Below are 25,668 nucleotides of genomic sequence, written 5' to 3' on the forward strand. Positions count from 1 at the left end.
GACCCCAGCAACGCGCCCCGGATACAGCTTGAAAGATGTATCTGCCACGTGAATTGGTGTCGAAACTATATGTCCACCTGCAGAGAACTCGGCATCCTCTGTCGCCGCCTGTCCTCATCCTCGCCGCCCTCGAGCCCGATGCTCTTTGCGCCTGTCGCATCCTCACCCGCCTACTGAAGCACGACTACATACCGCACAAGATCCATCCGGTATCTGGCTATGGAGACCTTGAACGCGCTGGCCAGGAGCTCGTTGCTCCTATGATGGAGACACGGGGCGGGAGTGGTGGTGTCGTTGTGTGTCTTGGTGTCGGTGGCATGGTCGACATGGGCACCATGTTGGGTCTCGAGGTCGACGGCCAGGAGTCGAGTTTTAATGGTGTAGAGGTCTGGGTATTCGACGCACATCGGCCTTGGAACTTGAGCAATGTTTTTGGGGGGTATCCGCTGGAGCCTGAGGCAGAAGGCGCCTCGAGTTTCCAGGCACGAGCACCAGAAGGTGTGACGTCGGGACGTATAGGTCGGTCGTACAAGCCTGGCAAGGGTGGCATCATTGTTTTCGACGATGGCGATATTTTAGAAGGGCTTGATACAGAACGTGACGCGTACCTTGCCCTCGTGGATATGCCAGACATTGATGAGGAGGATGGCGACCTTTACGGCGACAGCGATTCCGAGTCTGGAGGTGAGGAAGAAGCGCCTCCAAGGCCCGGGCAGAAGAGGAAGTCTTGGTCAGATCGAGATGACGAAAGCAGTGACGAAGAGGACGATCGACCAAGGCAGAGGCGGCGGAGCAATTCTGTAGGTACCCTTCATCTCCACGACGAGTACTTGGCTAACAGTCTCAACAGTCCACCCCTATCCCAGACTCACCACGCCCCGCGCAACGTGGACTCATATCTATACGCGATCCAGAGATCATCCTCTCAGACGATGCACAAGATCCTCCTTCAGCAGCGCAGCTCCCGAGGGGACCCTCTGCCCGTTCCCTTCGGAGGAAACTGTTGCGGATGAAGCAAGAGCACGAAAACACTCTACGGAAATACTACAGGATGGGTGCTTCATATTCGGAACCAGTTTCGGCCATGATCTATTCGTTGGCGTCAGAACTGGGTCGTGAAGACAATGATCTTTTATGGCTGACGATTGTTGGTGTCACATCTATGGAATTATATGGGCGTTCATCTGGAGGCCTTGCTATATCAGTCAGGGGTTCCGACTCCACATCTGCCACGGGCTGGATGGGTGTTCGTGGTGCAAGGATACGACAGCTACTACGCGACGAAGTACGGCGACTGAACCCACCAGAACTCGTGTCTCAGAATGGTCGAGTCTCTCCAGCAGAAAGTGCGGGAGTTATTCCGACGACAGCGCGGAGTCCAGAAGATACCTCCATTAGACTGTCGCCCGAACCAAGGTTTCTGCTTATCAGACACTGGTCCCTCTATGACAGCATGCTGCATTCGCCCTACCTTTTCTCGAAACTTCGTATATGGAGTGAAAGCGGGCTAAAGCGACTACACAAGCTCCTTGCCAAGATGGGTGTTAGTCTCGTACAATGCAAACAAAGCTATACCCACATGGACATGATGCTCAAAAAGGAGCTTCGCGCCAAGCTCCTCAAGTACGCTTCACTTTACAACTTGGACGACATGGTTCCTGCAGCCGAGACCGACGGACGCGATCGTGGTGGGGCCAAAGACGGCTGGGGTTTTGTGCGAAGCTGGGGCTGGCGTGCTACACTTTCGGCGCAAGACGTCGGAGTAGTCATCGGTGCGCTGCTTGAGGTCGGTCGCAATGCCCCGTCATTGCATGGTGAAAGCCACCAGTCGTTCTCCTCCCAAATATTAGACTCTGAAGACGACGACGGTATCGCGGAAACGGAAGAATGGGTCTCTCGCTTTTGGGAAGCATATGACGCACTGGAAAACATTGACGCGCTCAAGGCCGGCCTACCAACTGCTCAGTACCTGCACCGTGCCATATTCCGCACCGGCACCAGTCTGATGGGCAAGAAGCAAATCAAGCACCTCAACGCTTTCCGCATGTGTGTCATCAAAGATGGTCCTGACGTGCCGCTTTTCACGCACCCAGCTGCCCTGACCAAACTTGCGCTCTGGATCGGCGAGGCCCTTGCGGAACAGGAGAGAGACGATAAAGGCAAGCTAGGTCATGGAGGGCGAGGCACACCATTGGTCGTCGCCAGTCTAAATGAGAAGAGGGGCGTCTATGTCGTCGTGGGCACCGGAGGAGGTGGAGGCCCAGATCTGGCGTTCCTGGACCGCGAGGAGGCTAAAGAGAAAGACAAAAAGCGAGAAGAGAAGAAGAAGGCACGTGAGGCTCGGCGGAAAATTCGGGAGGAGAAGAAAGCCGCAAAACGAGCCCAGCGCGGCGAAGAGGACGAGGAAGATGAGGACGATGAGACGGAGTCTGAAGCCAGCGACTCGGACTCGGATTCAGAGGACGACGACGAGGAAGCAGAAGAACGGAAGAAGAAGGGCTACGGCCTCAACAAGTTCGGCAGCGCATTTCAGGATGTGGTTTCCGAGACGAACGCCCGAGTCCGCATTGACAGCTTTGAGCATTGCGTCGTTGAAGTACGGAAGGACGACCTCCAAGGCTTCTTGGAGAGTTTGAGTGCGAAGGCTGTTGTCGGCTGATTCTGCCTACGCGCGGTCTTCGAACGAGAAGTACTTGCAGTGCTTTATTTGGGTAGGATCATAGGGATCCAGCCCTTGCTAAATATTCAGCTTTGGCTACGATTTTAATGTTAAGAGAGAGAGGAGGGCGTGGGTTTGTTACTGTGAAGGGGCATAAACATGGCGAGGGGAGATGATGATACATTTGACGGATCTACGAAAGGGTTTTGGGAGTCGGTGTCGGGCATGGAATTGCATTTATGTAAACTCCCCCTACTGCGGATAGAGTACTTTGATGAGCGTTGACAGCATTGGAGCCTGGTTCCGGTTTCAGATTTCATATTGATTTGAACCCTACATATGTCAAGTAACCTCGGTCTTTTAAATGTTATAGCAACAGGATGAATGCACAACAAGGGCTATCACCGCACCAAGCATCGAGGATGGTCAGGCACAGGTACAAGCACTGGCTTGGGAGATGCGGGCGCAGCCAACCAGAGGGAAGTGAAAAGCTTGAAACTGCCAGAGCAAAGCTTACGACGAGGCTACTCGGGCAGTGCGGGAATGTTGACATCGGAAAAGGCAAGTAGAATGGTAGCCAAGAGGTTGGGTCAAAGGTGATCGATGCCGCTACGCTAAAAACGGGCTTTAAAACCATTTGAGGTCTAGCAGGATGATGCACAGCCCCGATTATGTCAGCAGAGAGTCCACTGAGCCCACAGAGCCCGCCGAGTCCTACTTTGTAGATCTCTGGCAGACTGCACGGGCGTCCACTGCTTGTCATGGTTACGGCACACAGCGAGGGGTTCGGGTTTTGAGGCGCTTGAGAAACATTGAACCCCGCCAAGTCCTCCAGGTTTGTGTTACTCGAGCTTGACGGGCCTCCAGATTGCCTCACGTAGGCACCGAACGGTTTTCGACAGGCTTAAAAGAGACAATCCGGTGGATACACTCCATAGCCGTCATTGTCGCGTGGAATCTACTTTCGCTTGTAAATCCAATCCTCGAACCTGTGCCCGGCGAATAGTCACAGAGTCTAGTTCTACGCGGGATTCGTACCTTGCGTCGATTACAATTACGTAGTCTCGATAGTCTGCTCTGACCTTGGTTACGTTGCTGTGACAAGCCGTCATCAGGTAGGTAGAGTAGAGTAGGTTAGATACGTACTCGCACTGCATCATCAATCAGCCGCATTAGAGTGTTTTCGCCGCTCTTCTTTTCCACCTGCGTGCTCCTGGCTCCTGGCTCCTGGCTCCTGGCTACTCCTACATACTACTGCTGCTGCCGCTGCTATTACCGCTGTCGCTACCGCAACATAGCACTACCGCCCGACCGCTACCCTCTCTGCCCCTCCGGAAACTTGGACCTGGGAACATCACGCAACACAACAACAACTACAACAACACACTTCTTCATTTCCCTTCAGCGCTTTGTCTCGTTCAAGCGTTCACAGGGCCAGCGATCGAGCAACAACTGTACGTGATCCACTCATTCCAATCGCGCTTTCTGTCAATCCCATCGAAACGCAACACAAATTGAAAACTCACGTCCAGCTGACAGCGCAAAGCCTCGCTCGATTCGATTGTACCGCACCTGGACTGAACGGTATCAATCAACAAAGCGGCGCACTCCCCGGCGTCGTCCTCCCTTTCGCCCACCAGCTGTTGCGCCCAACCGCCTCATCCGATATCCTTGAGTTGAGCTCAAGCAATAGAAAGCATCAGATAGCTGGGTAAAACACCCGCGTGCCACTGCAGCCACTTGTACCACTTTCGCGCCGAGACCTCCTGAATTTGCGACACCAACAGAATTAATAGCCTTCTCTGATCATCCCTCCCTCCCCCCGGTAATACGGAGTCGACGTCGCCCGCGCGCCAATTACATCGCCAAGATTTGGAAAGAGCCGCACCTGCTCAGCAGTGCCAAACATATAGATAGCTAGAAATGGGTAAATCGTAAGTCTCATCATATCCCACCGCCCATCATGGTCGGAATGACACCCCTCGTCGCCCTGCTTGCTGGTCGCCACTGCAGCGAGAATCAACACTCCTCATGACGACACATTACTCTGGCGACACACAAAGCCATATCGTCAATCCCTCCCGCCCTTGGCTTGGCCTTGCCTTTGACGACCGTTGACATGCTTCTCTCAGACAGTCTAAGCTCTCGCAAGAGCAACTTGCCGAACTCCAGAAGTCCACACACTTTGACAAGAAGGAGCTGCAGAACTGGTACAAGGGTGAGCAAGGCAGCGGAAGCTAAAACCATCCAGCCCCCGCGACTCTCGCGGGAAAGGGGGCATTGCCACTGACACTTCTGTTCGTCTCAGGTTTCCTGAAGGACTGCCCCTCAGGCATGCTCACCAAGGAGGAGTTCCAGAAGATCTACCGCGAGTTCTTCCCGTTCGGCGACCCGTCATCGTTTGCAGATTATGTCTTCAATGTCTTTGATAGCGACAAATCCGGCTCCATCGATTTCAAGGAGTTCATCTGCGCCCTGAGCGTTACGAGCCGCGGCAAGATGGAGGACAAGCTCGACTGGGCCTTCCAGCTCTACGACATCGACGGAGACGGCAAGATCAGCTACGACGAGATGCTCAAGATTGTGGAAGCCATCTACAAGATGGTAAGTCTGTCCATGTCCCACCGGCATCAATGCTCCTCCCCTTCTTTCTAACCCTCCAACTTTGGTACTAACCACGACGTAACAACAAAAGGTCGGTTCCATGGTCAAGCTGCCAGAGGATGAGGACACCCCCGAGAAGCGCGTCAAGAAGATCTTCCGCATGATGGACAAGGACGAGAACGGAAGTTTAGACATGGAGGAGTTCAAGGAGGGGAGCAAACGCGACGAGACCATCGTCTCCGCCTTGTCATTGTATGACGGCTTAGTATAGTTCATGAAAGACGATGACCAATTAAGGATATGAGATGATATGACCGACACGAACATGCCCACAAACGAAACAGGGGCATGTAAAACACGAGAATGCTCGGATGGCTTGTGAGAAGGATGGATCTGGCGCGGCGGACGCATGAATGATTGGACAGATGGGATAACGCCGTCTTTATCTTTTACTCTGGACCATTACTCCTGATTTCGTTCCTGCCCCGAATCTGCGTGCACCGCCGAAACAATAATATCTCCCTGGTCCGCGGCGTCGTGCATTAGAGCCGACCTTTGAAATGCTTTTGCGCTGTAGAATGCAAGACCAGATTGCACCGACACCACACAGCACGCAGTGCTCTTGCGTCATTAGAAAGCGACCGTGCGTCTGATTAGAATTTCAAAAAGGGGTCAGTAGGGAATAAGTCTTGCTACAATAATATATATACAGAACAGTCCCTCCCGCGCAGCCCTGAATCAGCAGCGAACTAGGTCATGAAAGACGCCGATACGCAATTTTGGTATTCCACTCGCAAGCAGTCGGCTAACGGGCAAAAAGAAGGCATTACCGCACCCTACTCCATCACAGCTGAGGTGTTTCCTGTTTTTCTTCGTTTTTCCTTTTCCTCCCCACGTAACTAAGACGAGCCATAAGCCTCGTCGACCTCCTTCTTGTACTTGTTCAATATACCCTTGCGGTTCAGCTTCTGGGCAGCAGTCACGAGACTGTTCTGCGGCGTCCACTCCTCGTCGGACAGCACCACACCGTCAATGATCTCGATTCCTGACAGACCTCCCTGACGACCGGTGTTCTGGAGCTCCTTGAGCACAGCGCTCTGAAGCTTCTTGTTGTGGACCATCTCCTCAAGACTGCCCTCTTGCACGCCGGCGGACGAAGCGATCTTCTTGAGAGCAGCCTCTGCAGGGACAATGATGGCAATCGGCTTGTTCTTGGAGGCGTCAGCGTACACGCAGATGTTTGCTACCACAGCCGCCGATCGGTAGATGGACTCGAGCTTCTCGAGTGCAATGTACTCTCCGTTCAATGTCTTAACCAGGTTCTTCTTGCGGTCGATGAGCTTCAGGTGCCCATACTGGTCCCACTCGCCAATGTCGCCAGTCTTGAACCAGCCGCCTGGTGCAATGGCCTCAGCGGTCTCCTTCTCGTTCTTGTAGTACTCGTCCAGTACAGACGGGCCACGGATCCAAACCTCACCCTGCGGGTTGGGCTTGTTGGTGGCGTAGTAGCCAGCATCGGGGAAATCGACGAGCTTGACATCAATACTGGCAGGCATGGCACCCAGCGATTCTGAGGTCCACTCCATAGGATTCATCAGGCAGCCCATGGCGGTCGTCTCTGTGAGACCGTAGCCACTGATCATGGGGGCAATAGCCATGGAAATGAACTTCTGCGTGTCCTTGGCGATGGGACCGCCGCCGTTCATGCACAGCTTCAGCCTTCCACCCGTAGCTTCCTTGATCTTCTTGAACACGATTGCATCGAGGACTCCGGAACCGGGGAGACCGGCCGACAAGAGTGCCTGCTTGGCCCAGAGGGCTCCCCAAAACATGTTCTGGACGATGGAAGACCCTGCAGCTACCTTGGCGCTGATACCCTTCTTGACGTTCTCCCATACTGCCGGTACGCCAACCAAGACTGACGGCTTGAACTCTCGGATATCACCAGCACAGTTGCGAACAGACTGATCAGATAGCGTCTTGGGATTACCGTATCCCATGGTTGTTCCCCAGTAGAGCGAGGCGTTTTCAAAAACAAATTCCAAAATATGGGCCAGGGGGAGGTAGGTCAAGAGACCGTCGCCAGGCCCAATGTACGGCTGCACAACAACACTGACACCGGCAACTGCGGCAATCACGTTGCTGTGCTTCAACGGGACACCCTTGGGGGTGCCGGTGGAGCCGGATGTGTACATAATACAGCAGAGATCCTCGGGAGCAGGAGGCACAGGATCCGAGGGGTTCTCCTTGCCAAGCTTCTCCAGATCCTTGAAGCTGGTGACCGTAATGTGAGGGAAGTTGCTCTTCAGAGCATTGATGTGATCGTCCTTAACTTGGTTCTGGCTGTTCCAAATCACATAGCGCACCTCGGTAGCATCCTTGAGCACGTTGCCCAGGGTGGGCAACAGGTGAGGGTCCAGGAAAATGGCTTTCGCACCAGTCGCAACCATGGAGTGTCTCAGGCCCTCCTCCCCTAATGTGTCGTAAGCGGTAACAATGGGCATGGATTGCGATGCTGCGGCATGGGACATTGCCAACCAGTTCTGGCTGGTGGCGGCGAAGATGTGAACGCGATCGTCCTTCTCCATGCCCAATTTCCGCAGACCGGAACCAATGTCCAGGACTAGCCTCTCGTACTCGTGATATGTAATGTACTCGTAGGGACTGAGCTCGAAGAAGGTCCAGTTCTTGTCGACTTGCTGTTCCTGGCCATCGATGATCTTCTTCACCTTCTTGGTTTCTTGGTGAGTCCGCACCAGACGACGCGAGCCCATGGCCTTTGCATTGCCAAACTTCTCTGCGCTGACGCGCACGAGCTCGTATACGGTAGAGATGTTCTCGACAGGCTTCGAGATTAGACCGTCCTTTGCGGCAGGGAGGCGGCGAGGAATTGTCTCACCCTCGACTGGCTCGGCGCCGGGGACTTCGATAGAGTATGGACCCTTGGCCGACATCTTGGGCTGAAGGGCCACATGTCTGAACTTGGCGTCTGCCCACTCGTACATGATTACGGCGAGGAAGAGAGTGAGGAGGAAAGTTCTGGTGAGGAGGGGGTGTGAGGAGGGAATGTTGACTCGAGGACCTCCAGGTCGCGCGAAGTCAAAAAAAAGTAGGAGCTCGGAGATTATGGCAATTAGGAGGGAAAGATACCCGGTAAGTGCGAAGATACGGGGGGGGGGGGGGGGATACACAAGCGCTCAAGGTAAAGCTCCGCGGAGGAGGCAGAGATGGAAGGGAGACTCTTGAGCAGGACAGCGTGGCAGCAAATGAGGGGATCGCAGAGGTATTGGTCAAGGCCGTCGAAGACTTCTTATGGCTTTGACTTGACTGAGTGACTGGCTACCTTCATAAACCTAACCTGTTGAAAGTACTACGGTTAACTACTCCCTGCTTGCTTGCCTACTTGCTTGGCCTGAGCTCCAAAGGCAAAATGACGAAAACAGTTGCCAATGCGATAAACCCCAGCCCGCTAAAGAGGATGCCGAGAGCCAATCAAGCGAATTCTAAGCCCGTTACAGTCTAGACCAAATGCTAATCCCCGTCACTCCCCAACATCCAAGCTTTTCCAAAGCATGGATCAAAGGTCTGGAAGGCATGGAAAGCATCATGCAGCAGATTTCCCTTCACACTCCGACGCAGGCAGATCTGCTTGTACTGCCTGGCCCAGGCATCCCGCCTGCTGAATGACCTGCGCCTCGGGGCCCGGTGGATACTACCCTTTACTCGACGAGAAGTACAAATAAATCCGTCCAACCCGGGGTTCAGCTTTGGAAACATCTAACCCAGATACCTCTGTATTCCTTGCGTGGGCTTTCGGGTAAGGCATAGCTTGTAGTAAACAGCTAGCGACCATTGCAGTCGTAGCACTACCAAATGAGTCCGAGCTCCTGTGTTATACCGCAGCCGCGCCGACCCAACCCCCTGCATCCACTGTACATATGGGCCTTTGGTAGGCTAGTAGACCGATAGGAATCTGACTGCAATTGTGTACTGCTGCCGTACCGCGCCCTACAGTACGTGTAAATGTCGCCAAAGTCAGCACGCGTCTCCTTTTCTATCCTGGATGCCATCCAGGGTGGGTGTGCTCATCTTACTACATGCGCCCTATTCCTTGGCGACAGCTAAGCTGTTGAGAGAGGCACGAAACATGCTAAACTTCGCGCATGATTTCGGCGCTCGACCGCCTCCCAGAATTCCCAAGCAAAATACCACTGGTAAGACGCTAACTATCTAAATCCAATTTTCGCGGGGACATCGAATTATCACAGTAAACGACTAGGCCTAGACTAGAGGTCAGCTCGCCCATGTAACTAAATTCTTCAGGTCGAACTACCCACTACAAGCAGTTGGCATTTGACCTTCAGCCACCATGCCACCACTGCCCTATCATTATCAGATGATCACAGCCAAGTCCTGCCTAGAATTGTCCAGGTGATTTGCCAAGAAGCCGGGTCCAGTGTGGGCTCTAAGCAGTGCCACACTCGATGAGTTTATCCATTGAGTCAAAAATGGACGTAAACAGTTTCCTGCATAAGTTGGGACCTGAGATAGACGATCCAGATGAAGGTATAGTGAAACCCACAGATGCGACATAGGGGACGGTCGGCTTACGACTACCTAGAAACGTTCCTACTCTTTAGCCAGGACATCCCCTCTCAGAATCTCGGATTCGTTGATTCCAGAGCATCGAAGTTGGACTTGACCATTGCCGGCAAGGACTATGTCATTAACCAGTCCCCCACGGTTCTCTCGTCGAACCGTGCCGGAGGAACGACTGGCGCCGGTTAGTCTAAATAAAGATTGAGAGGTTGGTGACTTGATTGCTGATTCAAGACAGTGCTTTGGAAGATAACGCCGATGTTTGCAGAATGGATGGTCAACCCTACTAATCATCTCCGGGAAACTGGCATCCTGGGTCCATCTTCAACAGTAATCGAATTGGGCTGCGGTATATCCGGCCTCACTGGTCTGGCTCTGGCGCCGTCCATTTCAAAGTATGTCCTCACCGATCAGACCTACGTGTCGAAAATAGTAGAGAGCAATCTGGCAGAGAACTCTGGCGTCATGATGTCGGGTAGTACTGGATCCCGGCGGAAAGGGAAGACCTCGTCTACTGTCCGGAAGACAAATCTGATCTTCAGTCCGTTAGACTGGGAGCTGGATGAGGTCACGTCAAGCTTAACAGGCTCAGATGTGGTTAGAAGCTTTGACGTCATCGTTGCCTGCGATTGTATCTACAATGATGCTCTGATTCGACCGTTGGTCCAGACCTGCGTTGATATTGGTAAGTTGAGGACTTCAGACCCAGTGGCCCTACAAAGTCGTGGGCCATCTATATGCATCGTGGCTCAACAGCTGCGAGATCCTGAGATCTTCGAAGGGTGGATGAAGGAGTTCCATGAGCGTTTCCAGACTTGGCGTGTTCCGGGATCTGCCCTGACAGATGATCTACGGTCAAACGCTGGATTTGTAATACACGTTGGCATATTGCGAGATGGTGACCGTATATAAAGGCATGGCTGGTATTACAACTACGCTAAGGGTAGACTTAAAACAATCACCATCGAGGTCGTTGGCATGTCTGTTGTGTTGATAAAGTCTTTCATACTGCGAAAGATAGCCCTTGAGCATGGCAAGGCGTTGCGGTGCGGATCCATGGGTAGTTTGCATACGCGGCATGCCGATGCTCAGGAGGGTTACATTTGCAAGCACGTGTATAGCAACTTGAACCCAAGGTAGATGCGCCTTCCCTGATTGTGAGATTTACTGACCTGACCTCGAAGACAATGTGCCCTTCGTGTCGCCGCTCTACTGCCTGTTTACTCTCAAACCTTGACCAAAGCCATCCAACAGATGGAAGCAGTCCCATGTGGTGTAGTGGTTAACATTACGGATTCTCACTCCGTAGCCCAGAGTTCGATTCTCTGTATGGGAGGACTATTTCTTTTATCTATTTGTCATTTCTTTTGCGCATTGCTGTACTCAGTACCGCCTGAATGGCTATGCGACACATAATGATGATAAGTGTTTATATATGCTTCTTCAAGCCGAAGTAGACCTGCAGCATCTTTTATTTGGAGAACAGCTCAGGTATCCTCTCCTAGGGCTGACTCCTCATCTGTGACAATTTCTTCCTATGCAATGATCGTTAGTCTGAGCTCTTCTTATTAAAGGGCTATGTGCTATTCAATCTTGAATTACCCAAAAACATCAAGTAGTATGATGCTCTAAGAAAGCCTGATTTATGTATTTTCAAACGAAGACACATAAATAGCCGTCTTTTGGTCACAAAAGAGTATGTGACACAGGATTCTCTTACCTTGAGCCACGATAGTGAATGAGGAAGCACACTAACCTAGTAAGTCATACTACATCACTTTCGTACGTTCGTTCATCACTACAGGACCAGGAGATATTATACTAAGTCAAGAATTGTCAAAAATCGCTCTGAACCCCAAGAATATGTGATTGCCAACCCCCCAAATTCGTCGACTTTTTACACTTGGAGAGTTTGGCGTAAGGCCCGCGATTAGGGAAGAAAGGTCAAAGCCTGCATGCAGCAAAGTGTGTGCCCCTCTTATAGCAGCACTGCTGCCCAGCCGCACCGTAGCAAACACTGAGCACCTGCCCATTGTGCATATGTTTCAGCTGAGCCTTCATTCTTAAGAACCACATCTTTTTGCGCCCAAGAGCGCTTTATTGCATCTCGAAACTTGTTTTAAGCCATCTTTCCTGCCTACATCCACCAACCACTTGCGACGACAGCCATAAGAGATGTCTTGGCACATAGCACGAGAATGGTTCCATCAACACAAGCCCGTCGGCCAAGCCCCAGGGCATACCCCAACTGAGCAGGCTGACGACACAACTTCTCACTCAGATTCAGCAAAATCTAACCACGAGTCAACGAGCTTGACGATGCCAACAGCAGATGACCAGTCATTCGAGAAGCGAGATGCGGTTGATCGCAATGTTACTTCTGAGCCTCGTGGCACGAGCATCTCCCCAATGCCCGAACCTTCCTGTAAGTACATTCCCATGATCACTCGGACTCTTATTTATTAGAATTAGAATGAGCTGACCGATCACGCAGCTGAAATAACCTGTAATTACGAATTTTCGTGTGTGGAGGGGTTCTTCGTAGACTACGCGAAAACCGCAGAGCAGTACGAAGGCGGTAAGGTCATTACTCAGCCTGGTCTGGGACTGCTAGACAGAGCATATGATGGAGAGGACACACACGATGCCAATGAAAGTGCACGGTGGGCTCGTTTTGCCAACTATGTCCAGAGACTGAACAGCCAGAGTAAGGATGGCGAGTCTTATAAGGTTTTGTTCCTGATCCGTCATGGGTTCGGCGTGCATAACCAAGTCATGGAAAAGGTTGGATCGCAGGCTTGGAATGTAAGTTGCCTTGAGACGTGCAGGAAGCCATTTGCTAATTTCTCTGCAGCACGACTGGTCGCATCGTGATGGTGATGGCGAACTCATATGGGCCGATGCTCACCTAGTCGACGCTGGTATCACTCAAGCCAAGAGCCTGGGTGAGTTCTGGCTCAACGGCGTACAAAATGAGGCCATGCCTCTGCCAGGAACTATCTATACAAGTCCATTAGCTCGGTGTCTTGAGACCACAAAATTGGTCTATGCGCCTGTTTTCTCGGCACATCAACGCAAACTCCAACCGACCATCAAGGAACGACTCCGAGAATTTCTGACCGACCACACTTGCGATAGGCGTAGTACGAGATCTTGGATACATGAGAACTACCCTGATTACATTATTGAGGAAGATTTTGGGGAGCACGATGTACTCTGGCATGCTGACAAGGCGGAGTCAATGGAAGAGCATGTTGTGCGGAAGCAGAAGCTTCTTGAAGATATCTTCACGCATGATGCTTCTCCATTCATCTCACTGACAACACATTCTTATGCCATCTCAGCACTTCTAAGTGCTGTGGGCGCCCCGATGTTCCGTGTGGGAGAAGGCGTCATGGTGCCCTTATTTGTCAAAGCTGAGAAGATAGCATTAGGAACCACAAAGGGTGTTTGAGAGCCGCGTATCCTGCGGAAAACAGCCAATCAAGCGAGCGGACAGTCCGAGACTCCGAGGCAAGGTACTCGCGAGCAGTACCTGGAGCTTGTATGATATACATGCTACGGTTGCGAAGTAACGGCATGAATTGAATGCGTTATTATTTTGACATGAGGTTCTCATCCGCTCGTCTGATTTGGGAGAAATTGCATGATTGAAGCTCATTTCCAGTGTTTGTGCTTTTTTCGTATCTCATAATTGACAAGTCACGCTAACAACCAGCTATCATAAAACTAATGCAAGTCGTTATTCAGCCCAACTTAATTGCAGAACCATGCAAGAAAGCCAAGTTTCATGCTGTGCAAGCCTGCTTCTGCTGCACTCGGCTTCTTTTCTCTATCGGGCCTCAAGATCAGCCTTTTGAGGAACTGGGAACTCCTGCCCCAACTGTAGCACGTAGATGCTCAAAGATCATTGGAAGCAATTGTTGGGATCATTTTTCTATCCTTTCCAGGGTTTCTATAGAGCATATATTATCTGGTCAACACAATTGTGCTTTTTGAAATTCTTTCGCAATCTCCTTCGAGAACTCACCACCCACCATGAAGAAGTAATTGCTAGCTCTCAATGTCATACTGTATATGCTTGTGTAGTCCTATGACGGTGACACTATGCAAACACGCGCACTCGTCCATGAACGTAATTACCTCGATAATCGGTCTTGTCAAAGGACACAGGGCGGTAAATTTGATATCCCGGCAGCCGCAGCATTTATGTTACCCAGCATCGCTTGCAGTGAGTATTCAAACAGTTCTTCTAAAGTCGTCGCTAGAATCCCGAGATTAGTGTAGTTGTGTACAATACTGACTGCACAACTTGCAATACTGGGTACGTCGGGCGCTGATATACTTCAGTGTATCGTGACAGTAGATCTAGTTCACTACTTTGAAAAGCTTATAACATGGAAAAGAAAAGAACAAAACTGAAAATTACACAGGCTACACGGACTGAGCAACGCTGTATGAAAAAGGAGAGCCCCAAGGAGGGACAAATCCACAATCAGCAACATGAGCAGAATACAAACACCACGGATGCTAACACACTTCATTAGTCTCCAATATTCAACCCCGAAAACAAGACTGAGAAGGAGAAGGTAATGCGAGAGTCTCCGCCAAATAAAGCATCGGAAGATAGCACCAACGATGGCACGTTAAAAGGAGCGCAGCTGATGGAAGCTTCTTGGAGGGTAGCCAGAGTCAGTGGTATATCCTCAGCGACACTCAAGAGTGCAAATCGTCATGTACGTGGTCGAGTGATTGAAGAACGCACACAGATCAGATAGGAAGGGGGCCATTGTGGTCTTGTATTGTGGTAGTACAACGGATCATTACAACAGCTGTGTCGAGTCGTTCGGAGAGGCAGTCATCGCGCTAGAGCCAAGGCTGGAGTCCTGTAAGCGGTTCCAGTACAATCTTGGCGAACGAATGAAAGCCCAATAGAATATTTTGAGCAGTACCGGTGTCATGGGTATCGTCGAAACGGGGATAGACTGACATGATACAACAGGTCATGGCACTGACCGGTCGAGACTACAGGAAATGGGCATCTGAGATGAAAGTTATTGCTACCATGACAATGGCCCTTCTGCCGGCGACTTTCTTCGCCGCTGTATTCTCAATCCCTCCGCTCGAATGGGAAAGGAAACCTGCTGTCTTCCAAACTTTTCTTATGTTCCTACTTTGCGATACCCACGACATTTGTCATCATGGCGACCGGGTATTGATTGACCCATCAGCAAGGGATCCAGACTGGTGTAAATAAGATCTATTCTTGGGCAGTCATCGCCTGAGACTACCTGGTCATATGATCTGCAAAGAAGCAAGTACCTGATGTGGAAAGCCCAACCAGAACAAATCTCGAGACAACCGCTATACCTCAGAAGTCCTGATTGGCTATGATGTATCTTCAGTAGATTTGATACAATTTATAGTATTGCGTCATATTTTAAACATCATTCCGGTACATATGAAGTAAAGCATACTGCACACGAAAGAACAGCGCAGAGATAACGACCGCAGCACATTTCCCAAAATGGAGCACCACCACAACAACGCAAACGCTCACTCGACAGGCTAAACTCGAAGACGTACCCCTCGACCACCGAGTCTCATCTCAACAGCCGCCCATGACCATCCCACACGTCCAATATGAGTATACGCCCGTAGCGATTACGTACAAGAGCCCACACAGCACGAGCAAGCACACCACAACCGTCGACGCGGGCTCCGAGTAATCGCGGCGCATCGGCCAGGGCTCCTCGTCCTCGCGGTCCGACGAGATGTTGGAGGAGACCACGTGCGGCGCCTCGAGGTTCTCGAACGTGTGTGGTATTGGCATGGCGCGTGGCGCGGATCGCGGCAGAGGGGCGCCAGAGTGGGTTCGTAGTGCGAGACCCTCTGTTAATGTTATAAGTGTCAGCGTAGCGGCACAGACCAAAAAGAAAACGAAAAGTCAAGGAAAAGCAAAAGGAAAAAAAGGAAAAGGTAAAAGAAGAAAAGGTAAAAAAAATTCGTCGAGGGCTTTTATACATAAGCGGTCGATCACTGACCTGGGCATTTTCACATCCTGGGTGCGCCTCCTGCTTATGCGCCCGTGGTGGACTGTAGAGAGTTGCCGGATGATGGCCTCGAAGACATGCCAAGGTGATCCTCTGTGCTCGGTCAGAATTGTTTGGAAGAGTCATCAAAACAATAGTAGTGGGAAAGCATTTTGTGATTGTATGGTTCCTTGAGAGCTAAGAGAGGGGGGTCGGAAGTGGTTGGTAAACAGAGGACGGATAACTACATTCTCATGTTTCTTGTCATACTTGAAGGTTTACGCGTTCAAGACAGGTTTTTGGTATTGCCTACGTAATTGAAGCAAATATTGATCGCATGCTATTGCGTTTGTTATACAGTGGCTCATATATATATTCAACTTCCTCATCACCAGAAGGAAGGGTCATAAAGCAAACCATTCCCTTTGCCATTTCTGCATCATTATCGTTTCCATTAATTCCGTCCAAAGGGCCTCCGACTGCAACAATTGGTTGTTGCTTGTAATAGCATCCATCAGTACTAGCTATAGAGCTAGAACCATTGCCGTTATACAATCGTCAATTTACATGCTCAGCGTAAGAAGCCCTATCCACAAAACATTGACCCTCTACTGTCTACCGGTCAACATGAGAAATGCACGAACGCCGGATCCTATACTCTGTGTTTCGAACGCCGCAAAATGACATAGGCTGGAGACGGTCATCGCCAGACCGAGAACATGCCATTATTTGTAGCAACGGGCATGGGAACAGGCGGTGGCTGATTGGGTGGCGGGCCCATCTGAACACCGCTGTATTGTTGGAAGAGAAAATTCCAATCCACCTCGCCACCAAAGTTGATATCCGCGAAAGCACCAGCATACTGGGGAGCTGGGTTCATGCCCATGGCTGGTGCACCGGTCCACGCTGCGGTTGTTGCCGGGTACGCTTGCATGTTCGGTTCTTGAGTGTTGAGCTGAGCGTCGGTGTTCAACTGAGCCTCAGGGCTGGAGAAGCTTCTTGGTGACATGACTGCTGGTGTCATGGGTTCCGGAGATTTGCTGTTCTCCTTTAGTCCTAAACGAGCAGCCAGTTGCCTCATACCAATAATCATCGCCGGTGCTGTCAAAGTTCTTCCTTGTGACGCTTCGTATGCTTCACGAGCGTTCCACGCCTTCAGGAACAAAGGTGTGAACGCCAGGTGCATTGGGCTGCGCATGTTGCTACTCGTAATGCCCCTGCTATCGTGGTGTTCAATCATTGCATTCCAAGCTCGTTCGCAGAGTTCTCCAGATGTTCGGGTGCGCAAGTCTTTGACAAGAGCAACATATGCTGGAAACGGGAAATGCATCAGAGTATACCATTTGAAACCCTTCAGACCAGGATTGCTCTGAATCATGGTATCATACTCGATCATCTTGATGGATTCGATGAAGAGCTGCTCGTTATCTGAAGGATTAAGTGGTTGAGGGGCTGTGGTCGCGATTTTATAGAATCCCGAGATTACCCTTAATTTACAGATGCTCGCTCTCGTCATCAACAAAGCGAAGTAATGAAGTGGAATCTTAGGATCACAATGCTTAAGGTAAATGTCCTCAAGATGTGTTACAAGGCGCTCAATGTAGCTGACCATGCGGTGGTCCGCTACGTTCGGCACTTGCGGTGCAGTTTCAGACAGCACAGACTTCATCTTATCGCTTCCCGGCGCTTTTGCAAACTCGAGCCTGGTAAGTGAGAACACCATTTCGGTGGCGCCAATGTGCGCATTTGGGGTCTCTTTGGCGTGCAGATGGAGATCGGCGTCGTTTATGTTGAGAGGAAGTTTGCAGTCACCTCCGTTGGAGATGGCGGTAATGGTCGACCCGGTCATCTCTCCTATACGTCGATCGAAGCTGACGAGCGTCCACCATAACCTTCTCCTTTCCTCCACTTCGAAGGGGGCGAGGCTAAAGCCAGCACCGTCACGGTGGATGCCCAATCGGTAAGCTAGTCGAACAGCGATACCAGTGAGACAGAAGAGCGTTCGTGGATCCATATAGTGTCGGATGCCCATCTACACCATGTAAGACAAGTAGTCCGAGGAGATATACTGCAGAAATGAGAAACTTACTAAATATAACAAGAACGCTTGCAAGAGAGTCAAGTCTGGGCTTCTCATGAATCCTCCGTTGATTAAAGCTTGCTGGCAAGCCATATAATACCGTTGCAAGAGCTCGTGTTTCTCTTCGTTGAATGTGAGCTGTGCCTCTTCATCGGTCAAAGATGTCACTGCCATGAAGTAAATGGCAAACATCAGAGCTTCGAGACTCTTAGATATCTTGTTGATGTTCGCCGTGGCCTCGATAATGCGTTCTTGCAACGTTGGAGTGTGTGTCAACTTGAGTAAGGGATTCACGTTGTTGAGATATATCTGCCATAATTGGATGATTTGAATGGCAGGTGGGTGCTGGTCAGCGACGCTTTCAACGCCTCCTCCTACGACGAAAGGAAACCCATCAGAATTTTGGAACATCTTGTCGTAAGCTTTGTTGATACCAGATCCTACATCGTCTTCGTCGGAAGAGTCTTGCAGCATACTCTCCGTCGCGCGGAACTGAACACAAGATGTTACAGATGTGTATGTATGTACAACTTTTGGGGAATACGTACCTCTTTCTGGAAGGGAAACCACTTGAACGTTCTAGAGGAACAATGATTAGTATGCAAAAATATATGGACGCGAGACACTCTCACTTTGGTACGTGAGGATTCTCTCCCGGCGACGATATCAGCTCAGAATTGAGAGACCCCAAAGTCGAGTCTTTTTGCCTGAAATCAGTATCCAACTCATCGCCTTCGTGGACAGTCCCAGGGTCCGTAATCTTTATGTCCGGGCCAAGGGCCTCAAACTCGATGCCATGCTGTGCGAGGAGAGCCTCATATTTCCTTAAGCGGGCGACAAGGTCCCTCTCAGAGATACGCTTCTTTCGTCGCCTTGGCGGTTGGGGAGGTATCACCCGGCATTCGACACCAGCTTTTACACAGTTTGAACACGGCTTGGCTTTATCACACCGGACTTTCCTCTGCTGGCACAAGACACAAGATGTACCCCGCGTCACCTTGGTGGCATCCTGGGCATTCTGGACGTTCTGAACGTGTGGGGCGGATGATCCGGGAGATGAGCTTTGCCTATATGGATCCCCGTCCGTGTGAATACTGGACTCCGCGGTATCCGACATCGCAAGACTCGTTTATCGGTCCCGAGTTTTTCAGTACGTATGCGTACGTACGGAGTACGGCACGAGCAATTGGAGATGAGTCCGAGCTTGGTTCCGAGATGGCGACGGGCCAATCTGCACAACATGCGAATGAATTGTAGTGGATAAGTTGGGGTAGTTTTCGGGACCGAGCCAGCAGCTCTCTGTGTGAAACGCCAACGTGGATTAGAGGTGAGACAGACGTGACGGACAGACGGACAGATCTGGGTTGAGAAAAGCACTAAATAAGCAGTCTGGTTTCCGGTGAAGGTCGTTTACATGAGTTATAGGAAGACAGTTTTAACCGCCCAGAGAACTCAGCCGTTGATAGTGCACACAGGATCATGGACCCCAACCAGCGGGACTTTCGTTCATCCGCCTTCTGAAACACTATGTTTCTCTTAATGCGCATGCATGGCGGAGAATCTTGCGCCTTCGACGGGGGATGTGTGATTGAAACGGACTGTTGACAAGGTGCTGGCCAGCTGCGAGTATGGTAACACAAGACAGGATAGGTGTGACAGATGTGAGATAACGCCGATCAAGTTGCAGAGCGCCCGACCGATGACCAGTACGAAAGACTTCGGGGCCGATTATGAAGATTCGTGCCCGAACGAAGCTCTGAATGTCCGCTACACCTGAGAAGGGATAGCGTATATAGTAAGCTCCTAAACTTTGCGGCAAATTGGCGCGCCTGAGACCATTTTATTTTATTTTAGGACGGTTCAGACGCAGATGAATTGAGTAGACACAGCCAGTCCAGCTTGTTAACTAAATACTATTCTGACGTCTGGCCCGCTGATGTCAAGGTGAACCATGGTGGGTCTGTGATGACAGATTACTTGCGAAAGCACAACACCACTGTATACGGCAGTTCGATCGTCATTCAGAAATCCTGTCAGCAGGTATGGCCGAAGACATGATTACATTTCTTCAACTTTCGATATGCAGCGAGTATAAGGCGGGTGCAATCATGCAGTTGTGCTAATTATTGCGCATGGCATTGTCAGCCATTGCTAGCTGCTCTATGTTAAACCCCGGGCCCAGGGAGTCGGGACCGAGTTGACTGACGGCTGTACAGCCTTCCTGTCATGCTTGGGTTACAAGGAAGATTATAGTCCTGCGCATCAAACTCATGGTACATACTTTGCTATATTCGTCGCACTGCCCAGCCTCTGATACGCCCATGGTGCTGCATTGTCCTTTCGAAGTCAATCCCAAGAATGCTATTGCTACGTGCCAATGCTAACATCAGATTAAGGGTATTCTATTTCCGTCTTTCATCTATACAGGATGGCGCCAAACTCATGCAGCGCCGTCAAATAAGGACTTCAGATTCTAAACAACATTCGTCAGCATCGGCCCCGAGATGAGGTATTACCCTTCTGGAGTTTTCCAAGAGAGACACCGAGTTGTCGCCCGATCATCTTCCACAGCTGCAGGCCTGGAATACTGTACAGAGCTTGACGTTGCACTCGTGCCAAAAGTTCTTGTTAAGACCGACGACGATGTTCTCCATTGGCTGCGCCGAAGATTGGATCTTCTCTTCAAAATATCGCTCACTTGGATGACGAGAGATGTTTTCGCATGGTACTGACGTTGGGCGATAGGCAAATCAGCCATACAATCAAAGGAACTCGTCGACAAAGGTACTCGTCGAAACGAACCCAGAAAGTGAGTGGTACGGAATCCTTTGTGGCGTCCAGTGGTTCAAATGGAGCATCGATGATGGTCAAAAACTTCTCCTGTTTCATGCGAGGATGGGGGTTGATTGATACCACATCGTGCCTGGATGCTCCTGGCTACTGCAAGCAGGATTGTCCCTCGGGACACCCGGCGGCACGGTGGCATTGAGCACTGCTCAATTCTTCTGGGCCAAGCAGGAGGTATGGAATATGATCTGCCATTTTCGATAGACCATTCAACCAGCGAGTGGTCAGCATGATCGTGGCGACACTATATATAGATATATGTGTAAATCTTCATGCCGCCCTTGACACGACATGGCTAGCAGCTCCACCCGCGCTGCCTACGATTCGGTTATGACGAGGTTCAGTCTAGAGTGAAGACAATAAGTATATAAAAATAGGTAGCATAAAGGTACAAGCAGCGAGATCGACGTATCGTACGTCGGCGATTGCAGGACATTACAAATCTAGTCAAAGCCCGGACACACCCAACATTTCCCGCTCCGGAAGTCGAAACTTTCTAGTGAAACACCCTTCTTTGGCGCTGCTGGATCGTGTCAAGTCTGGCATCAATGCACAATTGGGACTCTGTCAGCTATCGGATATCGTTACGGGCAAAATTTGTGTTGCCACTCTCATCATATAGACGCAGTATATGGCGGATGGACGGACGAAGCCGCCAACAATCCAGCCTCGTAAAAACAAGGACATTCTTTTTCTCCTATCCTGAAGATTCTGACTCCGGAAAACTTAGGACAAATCGTTGTTTATCTACCGGGGTATCGATATCTCCCCAAACCGTGAGAGTCTGAAAGCCAAAGACATGGGCATCATCTAACAATACATCCATCCCCAACGCCGCGGTCATTATTCGATTTCGTATATCATATAAGAACATTAGTGTCATAGCCTGGCGGCGACCACCTCCTTCTTGAAGATACGAACGCCCCAGATGTCGTAGAAGCAAATATTCTCAATGAGATCAAGCTTCAGGTATGGTTGGCCCCCATCGTCATCGAACTCACTCTCGCTCGAGCTGTCATCCCAGGCATCGGTCGGTAAGATAGGCAACGCAGGATCCGCTGTATTCATCAACCCTTGGACCAACTCTTTTTCTTTACTTTTGTTCTTTTTCATAGGCCGCCGAGGCTTGTCGGTTCTGCGAACGAGGCGATCCGCGCGGTTATCGTCGCCCATGGCGATCCACTCGAGCAACATCTCGGGATGATGCGAAATAGTGTCGACAATGAAACGTCTAGTCTCGCGCATGACGGAAAGACATGTATCCTCGACCCGGAAAAACAAGATATGCAGAGCCCTCAAGTTCGAAAGACCAGTCAAATGTTGCAGGAAGGCATGAATTGCAGATATGCCCGTGTTGATAGCCAATTCTTCAAGACCTTTACCACGCTTGCAAATTAGCTGTATGGTTTTCTCGTCCATATCCCAAGAATTGTCTCCTTCTTTCTGGTTTTTGATCATTAAACGTTTAATGGTTCGCATGTGTTTCTTCAGTATTGCTCGGCGGATCTGATCCAACGTAATCTCAGTCCTTGGAGCAAAGCTCTCAGGTTTGTACTTGAGACTACGTTCAAGCAGAAACAGTTCTTCAACCGTCTCCAATTGTGACACCAAGTTCAAGAAATGAGAAGAAACATTGTCGGTAAAGATCTTGCGCAGTGGAAGATATCCTGCCTTGTTCTCCCTGGTCATTAAAGCCCAAATTGGAGCTTGGTTACCAACATTGAGCAGGGTAATTCTGGTCAATGTTCGAAGGTCTATAGCGCGCCCAAGCACTGATGCCTTGACGGGAATGAGGTGAATACTCAATGATTTCAGCGCTATCCCCCTTGTTGCTCGTACATACTCGCTGACCTGGCGCTGTATCTCCTCGTCGGTATCACAGGCAGATAAAGGAACTTCTCCAAGCTCCTCGAGTTCTGCCTCAATCACATTAATTTCATGTTGGACGTCTTGGTAACTGTGCGGTTGCGAGTCGTCTGTGTGCGATTGGGCACTGGGTTCTGTCACAACGCCAAACATATTGTCCGTATTGCTGGGGCGATCGACCGTTTCCTGCTTACTTTGTAAGTAGTGTCTTCTCCAATAACTATGAGACGCAACATGCCTTAGCAGCAGCAACTATGCTTGGCGTGGCAGAGCTAGCTTGGGAGGGAGTTCCTCGAGTCGAGTTTGTGGCACTCGGTGTAGGGAATGCTGTGCTTGGAAGGGACGGTTCATTCTTTGGTGTCAGATCATCATTGGATGTGTCCAGGACATCCTCGTTAAGCTGCTCCTCTGGTTTGGCAACATCGATATCTTCCGGTTCGGTGTCGTCATTGTCTTCTTGCAAACTTGAACGGGGCTTCGCATTAGGCGGAGCGGAGGCCGTCGCCGCTTCAGCGTCATTGCCTAGCAGTGTAGTAGATGAGGAGCTTTCCCCCGCTTCCGGTAGCCAAGACGGCGGAATGTAAATTCCCTGAGACGTTCTGGCAACGTCCTTGTCGACGTCTTCAACATATAACTTGGATGCTGCAGTTATCAAGTCCAAAATCTCCTTCTGCTCCGAGGCGACCTGTACAGTATTGTCACACAACCGCTTCGAGACTAATTGTATGGTGGAAAGGAACATGTTCTGGCGGTCCGCCACAGGGTTCTGCTGCAGACTTCTCTGCTGAGCCTTCTCAGTAGCTCTGGTTTTGAGCCTCTGGACCAATTGCGTTGTCCTTGAAGTGAAAGTATCCACGGCGAAAACACGGCCCAGCACCAACTCTTGTGCCTTACGCTCCTGTTGAGCTCGGAAAGCTCTAGCGGGGCCAGTACCGTCATCGTAACTGGTAGTCATGGGCACAATCTGAAACTCGTCGTCATCGTCGGACTCATTAGGATCGACTTCGACCTTTGGCTTCCTCGCTTGAGAAGCAAGACCGTCTGAGAAGGAGAGCTTCAGCTTCCGTAGTTGGGAAGATGAGTTTTGGATACAAGCCTGTATTTCTGCGATGATGTCGAGACTGTCGATATCCAGTACGCTCAGGGTGTGCAACTTGTTGAAGCCGGCGATAGTGAGTGGTTCCTTGGTGGTGGCGGACTTTTTGATGGGCTTCGCTCTGAATGGGGGTTTGGGAGGTGTTGGCATGGCCGCATGACTTCCATTGGGTGGCAACGATATGATGGGGGGAGGCGCATAAGTAGTATACTGCGTAGGGATATTGAGACCCCAGGGGCCGGTTGTGGATGGGACGGGGCCAAAGAAAGGCGCATTGGACCCAGTGCTGTACAACGGACTCGGGGCGCTGGGATTTGTCCATGCTGTGTTACTTGTAAGCGGCACGGCAGGCGAAGCAGAACCCGAGGGTGAGGTGGCGGTGATACCGCTCCACGGCAGGGGCGGCGGTGTTTCGTAGAGTGAGTAGCCACTCTGCATGCGCAGGTGAAGATGCTTGAGGGAAGTGATGTTGTGTAGGGCCTTGTAGACAGGGCGGCTGAGCTCGACACGGATATTCCATTTGAAGGTCTCGAGGGATGTGGCCCTCCGCAAGACAAGGAGCAGCAGTGTGTTCATGAACTTGCCACAACTGACTTTGTACAAGTAGGGTTTATAAGCCTGTTCCGCCCTTGCGCCAGCGCTCAGCGTATCGAGAGAGAGGTCGTGGAGATGTTTTGCGTAATCGTAATCGCTCGTGACAAAGGTATCCAGGCCACTGGCGAGCCCATCAATTGGGGAGTCGAAGGTCGGGTCATCCTCGTCGGGGAATACGATGTGGAAGTTACGGTAGAGCTGGGACGCGGCTAGCTCATGAAACTGCCGCGACACCAACGCGAGGCATATGAGGTCGGACTGTGAGCACTGGGGCACGGCATCAGACGCAGATAGACAGATAGACAGATGTACACAAGTAAACATGCGGTATGGTATATCATGAAAGACCGGGACGAACATACGTGGCTGCAGATCTCCTTGATGATCTCTACAGGCAAGCCGAGGATACCAAGCTTAGCTGACGGGAACGCGAGGCTCGACGCCATGTCGCGCTGGAAAGTCTGCGTGTGCGTCTAAGTCCTAAGTCTGGGTCTGGGTCTGGCGCCCAATCCAATACCGGGCGCATCAGAAGAGTCAAGAATGAGGTCCGAGGAGGGAGGAACGAAACAATAGACCGGGTACGTGAAAGATAATCCAGTGTACGGAGGATCGGTTGAAGAATCATGTGCGGATAGCCGCTTGTGATTCTCGTCGCTCATCGACGGTTGACAGTTGACAGTCCTGCGGGGCAAGAAGTTGGTGTGTGTATGTACATGCCAAGGTGAGTATGGGGACTGGATATGCAATGTGGGGCCAGAAATGCTCCAAACAGGCTGGCACAGAGGCTAGCCACCTCGAGCTAGTCTGGCGCTAATACGGATCCGTAGTGCAGATGGGAGCTGAGCACAGACTGACAGATTATTACGGACTGCTCCACCACCCGACACCCGACACCACAAGGCTTGCAAGGCCTGCAAGGCAGACTCGACCAGGAGGGACCAGGGGGCAGTGACGGCTTCTGCGATCTGGGGGCATCTCCACAGGAGCTTGCTGCAGGGGTGGAGTTACATACTATAAGTACATACCATGTAGACAGTTGCGACCCCTCTCAATGAGATTGTCTTGATAACAGGAGCCGCAACAGTACTCCCTCCTTCTTTTGCCGGCACCACAGACAGCCTTGTCAAGACTCTGTGCAGTCGCATTGAGCAAAATATCTCCCCTTGCCCTCGGCCAGAAATGAGGCTTACGCCTGTGCCAGCTAGAGTCTATGACGTTAGTCCGTGCTACGTTGTACGTTCTGTAGGAAAAGGTGAGAGCTAAACCAGGGTTGTGGGAGAACGTTCCCAAT

At 50.9% G+C, this 25,668-nt stretch overlaps 8 protein-coding genes and 1 non-coding gene across 9 annotated transcripts; 6 read left to right on the plus strand and 3 right to left on the minus strand.

Annotated features, from left to right (window-relative positions):
• Positions 1-35: 35 nt before the first annotated feature.
• Positions 36-2,659, plus strand: BKA67DRAFT_508943 (CDC45 family; the record flags this gene model as incomplete). The annotated part of the gene is made up of 2 exons (XM_046097197.1): positions 36-800; positions 851-2,659. 2 exons carry the CDS (start codon positions 36-38, stop codon positions 2,657-2,659), a joined length of 2,574 nt encoding a protein of 857 aa, XP_045963579.1.
• A 1,923-nt stretch (positions 2,660-4,582) lies between these two features.
• On the plus strand, positions 4,583-5,534 carry BKA67DRAFT_652678 (uncharacterized protein; the record flags this gene model as incomplete). Its single annotated transcript, XM_046106210.1, has 4 exons — positions 4,583-4,593; positions 4,792-4,877; positions 4,968-5,263; positions 5,355-5,534. 4 exons carry the CDS (start codon positions 4,583-4,585, stop codon positions 5,532-5,534), a joined length of 573 nt encoding a protein of 190 aa, XP_045963580.1.
• Positions 5,535-6,162: 628 nt separating this feature from the next.
• On the minus strand, positions 6,163-8,217 carry BKA67DRAFT_589472 (AMP-binding enzyme; the record flags this gene model as incomplete). The annotated part of the gene is made up of 1 exon (XM_046104463.1): positions 6,163-8,217. One exon carries the CDS (start codon positions 8,215-8,217, stop codon positions 6,163-6,165), a length of 2,055 nt encoding a protein of 684 aa, XP_045963581.1.
• Positions 8,218-9,771: 1,554 nt separating this feature from the next.
• On the plus strand, positions 9,772-10,774 carry BKA67DRAFT_529603 (uncharacterized protein; the record flags this gene model as incomplete). Its single annotated transcript, XM_046099096.1, has 3 exons — positions 9,772-9,829; positions 9,885-10,046; positions 10,101-10,774. 3 exons carry the CDS (start codon positions 9,772-9,774, stop codon positions 10,772-10,774), a joined length of 894 nt encoding a protein of 297 aa, XP_045963582.1.
• A 352-nt stretch (positions 10,775-11,126) lies between these two features.
• On the plus strand, positions 11,127-11,198 carry BKA67DRAFT_t8. Its single transcript has one exon. It is a non-coding gene; the product is annotated as a tRNA-Glu (tRNA).
• Positions 11,199-12,045: 847 nt separating this feature from the next.
• Positions 12,046-13,621, plus strand: BKA67DRAFT_14144 (histidine phosphatase superfamily). Its single transcript, XM_046095064.1, has 3 exons — positions 12,046-12,287; positions 12,335-12,667; positions 12,717-13,621. The coding sequence occupies exons 1-3, from the start codon at positions 12,195-12,197 to the stop codon at positions 13,314-13,316; spliced, it is 1,026 nt and encodes a 341-aa protein (XP_045963583.1). The 5' UTR covers positions 12,046-12,194; the 3' UTR covers positions 13,317-13,621.
• Positions 13,622-13,900: 279 nt separating this feature from the next.
• Positions 13,901-15,119, plus strand: BKA67DRAFT_529605 (uncharacterized protein; the record flags this gene model as incomplete). Its single annotated transcript, XM_046099097.1, has 6 exons — positions 13,901-13,908; positions 13,952-14,093; positions 14,131-14,186; positions 14,296-14,317; positions 14,410-14,598; positions 14,865-15,119. The coding sequence occupies 6 exons, from the start codon at positions 13,901-13,903 to the stop codon at positions 15,117-15,119; spliced, it is 672 nt and encodes a 223-aa protein (XP_045963584.1).
• A 1,475-nt stretch (positions 15,120-16,594) lies between these two features.
• On the minus strand, positions 16,595-19,091 carry BKA67DRAFT_529606 (fungal-specific transcription factor domain-containing protein; the record flags this gene model as incomplete). The annotated part of the gene is made up of 4 exons (XM_046099098.1): positions 16,595-17,926; positions 17,984-18,466; positions 18,523-18,553; positions 18,607-19,091. 4 exons carry the CDS (start codon positions 19,089-19,091, stop codon positions 16,595-16,597), a joined length of 2,331 nt encoding a protein of 776 aa, XP_045963585.1.
• Positions 19,092-21,654: 2,563 nt separating this feature from the next.
• On the minus strand, positions 21,655-25,246 carry BKA67DRAFT_13824 (uncharacterized protein). The gene is made up of 3 exons (XM_046095046.1): positions 24,740-25,246; positions 22,926-24,644; positions 21,655-22,873 (listed from the first exon to the last, which is right to left on the minus strand). Exons 1-3 carry the CDS (start codon positions 24,821-24,823, stop codon positions 21,701-21,703), a joined length of 2,976 nt encoding a protein of 991 aa, XP_045963586.1. The 5' UTR covers positions 24,824-25,246; the 3' UTR covers positions 21,655-21,700.
• Between the last annotated feature and the right edge of the window lie 422 nt (positions 25,247-25,668).

The sequence above is a fragment of the Truncatella angustata genome, assembly GCF_020726525.1.
Source record: "Truncatella angustata strain MPI-SDFR-AT-0073 chromosome Unknown BKA67scaffold_1, whole genome shotgun sequence".
Taxonomy (NCBI): Eukaryota; Fungi; Ascomycota; class Sordariomycetes; order Amphisphaeriales; family Sporocadaceae; genus Truncatella; species Truncatella angustata.

Coding starts and splice junctions, on each gene's coding strand:
- BKA67DRAFT_14144 (XM_046095064.1), top strand. CDS start 12,195: ATGACCAGTCATTCGAGAAGCGAGATGCGGTTGATCGCAATGTTACTT. Junction 12,288..12,334: donor CCCAATGCCCGAACCTTCCT/GTAAGTACATTC, acceptor TATTAGAATTAG/AATGAGCTGACCGATCACGC. Junction 12,668..12,716: donor TTGGATCGCAGGCTTGGAAT/GTAAGTTGCCTT, acceptor ATTTCTCTGCAG/CACGACTGGTCGCATCGTGA.
- BKA67DRAFT_13824 (XM_046095046.1), bottom strand. CDS start 24,823: ATGGCGTCGAGCCTCGCGTTCCCGTCAGCTAAGCTTGGTATCCTCGGC. Junction 24,645..24,739: donor TCAAGGAGATCTGCAGCCAC/GTATGTTCGTCC, acceptor GCCGTGCCCCAG/TGCTCACAGTCCGACCTCAT. Junction 22,874..22,925: donor GCATAGTTGCTGCTGCTAAG/GCATGTTGCGTC, acceptor CAAAGTAAGCAG/GAAACGGTCGATCGCCCCAG.